The sequence below is a fragment of the Merops nubicus genome, unplaced genomic scaffold (assembly GCF_000691845.1).
Source record: "Merops nubicus isolate BGI_N331 unplaced genomic scaffold, ASM69184v1 scaffold5971, whole genome shotgun sequence".
In the NCBI taxonomy this organism is placed as follows: domain Eukaryota; kingdom Metazoa; phylum Chordata; class Aves; order Coraciiformes; family Meropidae; genus Merops; species Merops nubicus.
The window spans coordinates 37,117-46,278 of NW_008588897.1; the positions used below are offsets into that span (position 1 = coordinate 37,117).

Here is a 9,162-nt window from a genome sequence, read left to right on the forward strand (position 1 = left end):
CTGCTGAAAGGCAGATTTCCACCAAAGCTGGGCCAAGATAGGCTACCTTGAGTAAAGAGGAGCATCTCTCCTTCAGTATCCACGTGCCAGTTCTAGAAAGCCACCTGACAGCTCAGCTCTCCTTGAAGTAGCTGTCAACTCAGAGATGCTCTGAGAACAGCAACTAGTTACCAAGGTTTAAACCTTCGAGCAGTCCCTCCTGCAGGTTGTAAGAGTTGAGATTGCTTTAGAGACCATTCAGTAAGGACAGAATTCAGCTTGGATGTAAACCTTGAGGGGAAAGAGAAATGGTTTGTGGAGGTGTGTTGGCTGCTGTGGTGTTTCTCCAGGCAGGTGTAGCCAGCAGGGTTGGGGTGGGAGAGGTGGAGGAGCCAGCAGGGGAATGTTGTTGCTGTTGTGTCACAAGTAACCAGAAGAACTCAGACAAATTTTCTGTTTTGCTTTGACTTTTTTTCTTGCTTGCTCTTGAACATCTGAAACTGTTGTGTGTGTGTGTGTCCTGTTCAATACTGAATTCCTATCTCTCACACTTTCAGGTGGGCATTCTAGAAACAACAGTGGAAGCTCTGAGTCCAGTCTTCCCAACATAGCCAGGTCTTTACTGCTGGTGGATCAGCTCATAGACCTGTAGCAGTGACACAGTAGCAGACGCAGTTTCTGTAACGTACCTAATCCTTCATTTTCATTTCCAGAAGAGTTACCTTTGATTGTGGTTCTTTGGGGCTTTTTTAATTTCTTTCCTTAATCAAAAGAAAAACAAATCTGCCAACAGGAGCTAGTCACCCACCTTTCTCCCTGTCCTCCCATGCCCTGGGAAAGATTCTGTCTGCTCTCCAGGTAGTCCTTTCTAAAGCTGGTACAAACCTGTTGTGGTTCCTCTGCACCTGTCTGTGATGCTCTCTGTCTGAAGGGAGCACTGTCCTTAGCTGCTCTGCTGACATGCCCCCAGAGCAGCCTGGAGAGCCAATGTAGATGAAGTAGATCATTGTAGCTGACGTGACCCCTGCACACCACAGGCTCCTCCCTCCTTAGTGCAGTGTGTGAACAACTGTTCCAATCTCTGCATTTGTGGTGTTGGGTTTGGTTTTTGTTTTGTTCCTGTTTTCTGATGACTGGGCAGGTGGAAGGGGACAGGGGAGGTTGGTAGGGACACTCCTCTCCTGCAGAATCCTGTGTGGGAGAGCTGATGTTTCTAAATGGCCAATGTGTGCTTCAGAGGAGGAGAAACCACTGCATTCCTCTGAAGCAGCCTTGCCTAGTACCTCTGGTGGTGGTGTGTGTGAAGAGTTTTCTCCAGCTGCCCTCAGCTCATGGTTTGCTGTTTAAAATCCTGCTTGTGAATGAACTGCACTTCCTTGGGGAGAGGAAGAAAAAAAATTCCTGGTTGTTAAAGCTTCAAAAATGACCCTAAGTGAAATATAACAAGGTTTTGAACCAAATACATAAGTATGGCTGTGACTAGCATTTTGTTGACCTTTTTTGGATGAAAAGGGCATTGTGGCAGCAGCAGATGTATTTTCTGTGACTTCTTTTCTGTGTTTGGGAGAAAAAAAAAAAAAATGCCCTTGACCTACTGTAAATTGTGTATGAAACAAATTGTCCTAAGGTTGTTTGTTGATTTATTTTTATTTTTTTTTAATCCTGGTTTTAGTCAAGTATCTGATACCTGTTCTGGGCTCCCTGTCTTCTCTTGTAACTGCATATAGTGCAAACCAGATCAGTATGGAACCGTTTGTTTCTGTGGACAAAGATTCCTGTGGACTCTATCCACTCTGCAGTTGCTGTGGAACAAGCATGCCCTTGGTTCGGGTGGTTTGCAGTCAGTGCTGCTACAACTCCATGGGTTTCACCTGTTCTTTTTCCCTTCTCACGCTTAGTTTGTCACCTAGCTGGATATGCTGAACTTGTTCTCATTGGTCATGAAGTCCAGAATTTCTATCTTGTATTTGAAAGCTCTTTCTGAACAGAAGGACTCTTCCTCTGTAGTGGAATAATTACTAGCTTCTGCTGACCTTGTGTAGGTGTGTTAGCTGTGTTAGTAGCAGTGCAGTCCCCCCGTGCGGGAGTGCGAGCGACTGAGCCCTGTCTGTGCCCAGCTCCCGCTGGAAGGAGACGCCCAGCCCTGGGGCTGCTCCTTCCCTGCCTCCAGCCTCTGCTGTCCCCCACCCCAGCACTTAGTTGAACAAATTCTGTACATAGAACTGCCATCGACTGTCTGCTCTACGTTACTCTTCTTTTAAAACCTACACTTAATAATAAAAGTATTGCTGAAGTGTGTTGTATCATTACATGTGTATACTGCACTTTCCAGGAGAAGCTTTACAGGAGAACTATGGAAATGACCTTAGTCAAATTGTGGATAGAATTTTATTATTTTTCTGTTTTATATTCCTAAAGCACAGGCAAGCTGGACTGGAAAACACGAAGACGCTATAGATAGAAAGTTATTGTATAGTCAGATACTGAGATTATATGAAAAGAGAATGGATTTTAAAAAGTAACCATCTACTGTATATTAGAAACAAAGATTTCTGTGAATTAAAGTACTTTTAAAGAATGTTTAAGATTTTAAATCTAATGGCACTTGTTGAAGGGTTCTGGAAAAAATTATAAATGCACTGGGTTGTTAATAATGCTATTAAATAAGCAGATGTGAATGTTTATTTTATTGCTTTTTCAAGTAGCTATTCTTGGATGTGGGTGGGAGAGAGGATACAGTGGGAGCAGACATTTCCAGAGACGTCTTATCTAGACAGTGTTCATCAGAAAATACTTGCCACTTGTTTGCAGAATGAATGGAAAATGCAAGAGATTAAATGTGTGGGCATTTGGATTTAATCCTAAACTCTTACAAAGAGTGTTTTGTCACAGGTGGTATGTTAGTGCTGCTCAAACACTGAGGGGTGTGTGTGGAGGCACGAGCTGGGCTCGCATCCGTGTGCAGGTGGGAGGTGTTTGGTACCCAGTGTCCTGCAGACGTGTCAGAATGGCTGGAGCCTTGTTGGAAGACACTGGAGATGTTTCTGTCCCCTTTTAAGGGCAGTAGGGGCAGGTGGTGTTAAGAAACAGTCACCAAAACCCCAGCAGGGCCATTCCCCTGTCTGGTGTCTGCTGTTGCTTCATGTTGGGGTGGCAGAGGAGCCTTTCTGCCCCGGCAGGCTGGAGCTTGTAGTGGTGTTCCTGGCATCAACTATTTTGATGGATCCTCCTAATAGGATACCACGAATGCAATCACAGTCCATGGGGCAACATCCTTTCAAGGCAAGATTGTTTGGGATGCAAGAATGAACTCTGGGTTGGGGGCAGCACGATGTGCAGAGGAACAGTTGGAACTTCGATGTTGGCCCTCACTGAGGGGCTTGGGTTTCAAACTGCCTCTGCCTCCATAAATCTCCCCAGTTCCCTTTTTAACTCGATGAGCACTAGTGTTGCACCCACAATTCAGGTTTTTCTGACAATGTCCACTGTGTTGGGAGCATTTGTCCCAAAACCAGGAGGTGCTGCAGCTTCGTGAGTGCTGGATGTCCACATCTGATTCACAGGGCTCCCCGGGACTTCACCAGGGCTGCAGTTGCTGTGCAGCCTGGTGGGGAAGTCTGAGATGGGTGGAGGAATCTTGGCAGTGGTGGCTTTGTGGCAGACTTTGCATCCTCAAACAGCCCATTTACCACAAGGGAATGGCAGCTTGAATGAATCCTGAGCAGAATTCTTTTCAGAGGGGGCTTCTTGTGAGTGAATCATGTTGGCATTCCTCAGCCTGGAAGCCAACGGGACGTTGCCTTCAGTGGCTTTCCCAGAACTCGTCATGTAAAGATGGAGTAAAAATTATTTTATTATTACAGTGAAAGTTCACATGTGATGCAGAGCAGAGTTCAGCAGCTTTTGGGATATCCAAGCAACTATGAAGTGTGGAGCATGTGGGCCTCTGACTAAAGAGAATGTCTGTTGAAGACACAACGTGCAGCACTAGCATCCAAAACAGGCATGTCTGCATGGAGTAAGGGGTTTTTTTATTTCAGCCAACACATTGTCTAGGTCAGGAACTCTGGTGTGGATCCATCAGAGCTGGAATAGCTGGTGTGGCTGTGGGGGAGGCGTGAGTGTGCTGTGAGGGGGTGCTCTGGGGAGTGGGGTATCAGTCAGCCCAGTTACTGGGTGAGACAAGTCCTGTCACCTTGCTGAGGTGTGTGGGCACCGTGTGTTAGAACGGGGTCACTCCTGCAGGGAACAGGGGAGGTTTCCTCCAGGTGGATCTTCTGGCTCCTGTGTACTGTTTCCATAACTGGGAAGCTGTGGGGATGGCTGTGCCCATGCCTGGGAGGTGGACCACGCAGAGTGTTGGATCTCATCCTTCCTGGGGAGGAAGGGTTGGTGGAGTTCTGGGCTGTTCTAGGGACATTACTGACGAGAGGGACTCGAGCTCCTGCCCTACACAGGAGGGAGTTTGACACCTAGAAACTGGCTTTAGGTTTTTCTCCACTGTCTGAAGACTGCACCTCAAGCAGGGCTGGCAGGCACAGCAGGTGGCTGGGAGCGAGGGGCAGCCTGGCTGTGCTGGGGGTCTCCAGCTCCCACACTGCTGGGCTGTGGTGGGCTGAGGCTGGTGAGTTCAGCACTGGCCCTGACTCGCTCTTCATGCTGCAGATGACTGTCCCAGGGTGCCCACGCTCAGGTGTTGAAGTCCTTATCTTCTGGAACTGAAGAACCCACATCTGCCACTGGGCAGGGACTTTGGGCAGAAATGCTTCTGCTGGCTGAACTTCTGTCCAGTGGTGATGCTGACCTCGGGTGTCCTGCTGTGGCCTCCCCCGTGGAAGCACCACAGAGGGTGGCTCTGTATTGTTGAATAATGATACTTCTAGGAATTGAGACACAAAAGAAACCACCATTTCAAGGACAGAGGAGTGAGAAGTCTTTTGACCCCTTTTATATGTTAAATTTTGCACACCTGTAAGTGTGCTGAATTTTGGCTGCCCGTTGCTGGATGTTGAGACTGTCCAGACCTGGGCTTGATGAAGTTGGGATGAAGTTGATGAGTTTGGCTCAGAGAAGGGCAGCTTTAGACTCTGGGAATGTCTCTGTCTCCCCAATGTCTTTGGCTCTGCTCTGACAATGAGACCATCACCTTGGTGACTGTTCTGCCTCTTTACAGCCCCTGTAACAGGGACAGTAAGTCTCCTATAGCTTCCCTGTCAGTGATTTTGGTAGTTTGTGCTGTTTTCCTTAAAAAATGGGGGAACTCCATGTCTCAGTGCTGTGGCTTGGGGGTAAATGGTCTTTTCTTCAGGTTGCCATCTGAGTCCAGGCAGGGTGTGTTCCTGGGGTGCCAAGTGATAAGTGTTTTTATTACTAAGGTTCTCCCCTCAGAAAGGAAGCCCAGGTATAGTTTAGGAATTGTTCCTTTAGTGTGTGTATCTGACCCTGGAATAAAAAGAATGTACAGGAGCAGAGAGAAAATTTATTTTATAAACTCAGGCTTCTCTAAAGCTTCTCTGCTGCAAAGCTTGCAGCTGTTAGGAGCATGCACATGTTAAACCTGAGCATTAATTGGAAACATAAGGGATGCTTCCCTGTGAGATCTTGGGAGCCTGGAGGACAGGACAAAGGAGGCAGCTCTCTCTTGATGGTCGCTGTCTTGGCAGAGGTAGATGCTGGGAAATGCTGCCTCTGCAGAAGAGGCACCTCTCTTTGCACAAGGGGCTGTGGGTGTTGGTGGAGGCAAACCATCTGCCTGTGTCTTTCCAGGCCTCTTGCACAATGTGCCCTTGGTGTGAGGGGCAGCCGAGTCATCACAGGGAAGGGGCAAGGCTTCAAACAAAGAGCCCTGGCTTAGTGTCATGAGATTTGTTCTTACCCTCGTGTTATTACCAGCTCGTGGAGTGAACCTTTCTCTCGGCTGCGACCCAGAACAAAGCTGCAGTGCCTTCCCCTGTGAGACGGGCCCCACAGCACTGGGGTCTCGCTGGGCATGTCCTCAGAAGATCCTTTGGTGTTGGCTGACTGGAGTTCTCTGTCGTCCTCAAAGTTACTCTGAAGTGTTTGTCTGCAAAGCCTGCAGCTGTGGCTCCTTATGGGGGTGCACTGACCTTGTCTGGTTAGCTCTAACATAGCTCAGACCTCTTTTAACATATGAGGTTGACAACTGTGAGAGATGTCAAAGCCACTAGGCAGTACCTAAAGTGTTCTCTTCCTTGTCGCAGTGAGGCTGCCAGCACAGCTTCTTCTGGGACTGTCCTTTTGCTTTCTGTCAAAGGAAACTGAGGCAACGTGAGACTTTGGGAAAGAAAAGGTGCCTGAGATCAGTTACTGTGAGGTGATGTCTGGAAGCCAGGTCTTCCTCCTTCAACATCAGGAAAACAGGACATGGGAGTGGGGATGGTGCTCCTCTCCTCTCTTGTCAGTAAATGACCCAATTTCTCAGATAACACACTGTTTTATTATTGCTGTGCCCACTTTTGTTGTTTTTGAATTCTCAGGGCCCTTCCTTTCTTGCTGTACTGCCCAGCAGCCTGGACTGAAAACAGCTCCTTAACTGAAGGCTGGAGCTGGCTCTGCCTGAGGCCTTAGCAATGGGCAGAACTGCTGCTAAGCATTCAGTGCCCTTCTCAGAGTGGGGAGAGAGTCCAGGAAAGCATTAGGAAAAGGCTTTTTTTTTTTTTCTTTCCTCCTCCCCTGAAAATAGTGCTCTGCTGTCATCCAGCTCCTCTGGGCTCAGAAGCACGTGCTGCTCCTGGCCTAAGCAAACAAGCTGATGTCCTGTCAGCTCTCCTCTTCACTCTGTCCTCAGAGTCAACGCTTACAAAACACAGACACCTGCTAACACAAGTAACTCTTTAAAATGAAAATTCTGATCAAATGACTTGTTTGTGTTGTTCTTTTGCAAAGCAGGTCGTTGGTCTGCATTGGCATGGTGTTCAATAAATGCCTTTTTTCTTTCCTTCTTCCCCAAATGTGATATTTTGACAAGGACTGGGTCAGTCAGAGGCACTTGTGTGACCCAGCAGCCCCTCTTGCTCTGCTCCAGCCCGTGCTCTCAAAACCTCACAGCAGTGCCTGGTGGGTGTATGACCAGGCTCCTGGGAGCAGACCCCAGGGCAGATGTGCTGTTCTGTCACCCGAGGTGAGCAGCTGAGATTACACCATTGCTGGCCATACAGGCTTTAGGAAAGGCAGAGAGTATTTTTGTAGACTAACTTATAAAATGTTTGCATATCTGCACTGTCTTTAGCAGCAAAATGTATCGACGTGAATAGTTTCCCAATAAATACTGATTTTGATGCCTACTGAATGGCTGCTGTGTCTTTACTGGTGAGAAGTGACTGGGAAGAGGTTCAGTATGAACACCTATGGACTTGGCCAAGAAGTGGTGCCTCGTGAGCTGGGATGGGTGTGCAAATGTGGCCGGGTAACCTGGGCAGAGTTTGGATGCTGTTGTCACAGTGGGGGGGTTGGTTTGTACCTCGCTTGTCCATCGGTTAATGGATCCTGGGCAACCTCCTCACCCTCCTCATTATTCCTGCAATTCATACTGCTTAGTTTTCACGTGCCTTTCTCCTATCCTCTTGCTAACGTGAGTCCAATGACATGCTCCTAACCTGCCAGTAGTTCTCTGAAGGTAAGACATCTTCTGTTCTGTCTGTGTGAGTCGTAAGGCAAAACCAGCCCCACCTCGGGCTCTTGCAGGTGGAGAGCAGAGCAGCAAGGCTCTCCCCGTGCTCTCATCTTACACTAACAAGAAGGAAGCCAGATGGGAATAGTTACCTTAGAGACTTGACTTGAAGTCATAGTCTGGAGCATTTAAAATAATTTGTCTTGCAGTACTTTAAAACAATGCTGCTGTAGTTACCAGGGTTTGGTAAAAGCCGTGGGCTGACCCTTCATCATTTGAAACCTGTATGGTGTTAGAGCAGGTTGTAGGGTGTCCCTGTGGATCTTACACCCCTGAGTGTAATTCCAGGTATCCGTGGAATGTCTCACAGAAACAGAGTGTATGCTAAGCTGGGTGTCTGCAGCCAATGAAACAGCACAGGATGGGATGACTGGAGTTGTCTGTTTGCTGGAGCTTCACTCCAGGCAGCGGTGTTACGGAGGGGAAACCTCTCTGATAGCGGTCATCGTCGTGGGTGGCAAAGGGAACCTTGAGGAAAGGTGCTGAGAGAGTGCTGGGTGTGCCTGTTCATGTGTTAAACATCTTCCATCTCCTTCTGAAAACTGGTACCTGTGTCCCTGAGCTGTAAGGCGACGCCAAGTTGTGTGTCAGTTTGTGTCATAAACGCCTTCCCTGGCATTTTATTTCCTTTTATTTGCCCTCCCTCTCCTTCCCCTTTTCCATGCGTGATGGTGACTTAAATCTGAACAGCATGACGTTCCTTGTGTAATAAATACCTTTAATTCTCAGTTATGACTAAGCAGATGGAGCTTGAGTAACACTCTTCTCTTGCATTTTTAGGTGCGCAGAGAGACCCAGCTCTGTTCCCAGTTGTAGATCTTGAACTCCATAAAGGACCTGCTGGCAGTGATGGACTTGGATTGTACAAGGGTCAGGCTGAGGTGCTGGAGGTGAAAATGCAGCACAACTCAGGGTCAGACTTGTTAATGAGAGATGGTCCTTCAAGCAACAGCTCCTTCTACAGCAGCGAAGGAGAGGGGACGGACCACGAAGGAGACGTTTTGGATTGCAGCGGATCCAGGCCGTTACTGATGGATTCAGAAGAGGAGGAGGAAACCCACAAGTTGTGCACGGGATTCGTGCAGTCTGTGCCCAGCGAAAGACGTGAGGCCTCCAAAGAAAATCCCCACTCCCAATCTTCCCAGACTAGAGCGGGGGAGATGCTGTTCCCGGCCTTCCAGTCGCACACTGGGGAGGTTTTTAACGAGCCAGATGTTTTTGCCACGGCTCCTTTCCGGAGCTCGAGAAAAGTGCCTGATGAGGTGGATGTCTTTACCAAAGCTCCCTTTATCTCCAAGGGCAACGTGGCTCTTAGACATCCAGAAGAAGCAGATGTGTTTCTGAGAGCCCCTTTCACTAAAAAGAAAAGCACGGAAGAGTTGACTTCCCACAGTGTGTCTAAGGAACCCTTCACAGCCCCGGTTTTCCCCGGCCAGGCGGGCGATGTCCAGCACAGAGCCAGCCAGCTGTTCACCAGCCTGGACTCGGCAGCG

At 48.3% G+C, this 9,162-nt stretch overlaps 1 protein-coding gene across 1 annotated transcript in view; it reads left to right on the forward strand.

The window, feature by feature from the left end:
* AAK1 (AP2 associated kinase 1) overlaps positions 1–9,156 on the forward strand; it is a gene marked incomplete at both ends in the record, with an annotated part of 41,797 nt that extends 32,641 nt beyond the window's left edge. The window contains one exon of the mRNA XM_008949392.1: positions 8,450–9,156. Within this exon, the coding sequence (XP_008947640.1) occupies positions 8,450–9,156 (707 nt within the window). The remainder of the gene's footprint in view (positions 1–8,449) is intronic.
* Between the last annotated feature and the right edge of the window lie 6 nt (positions 9,157–9,162).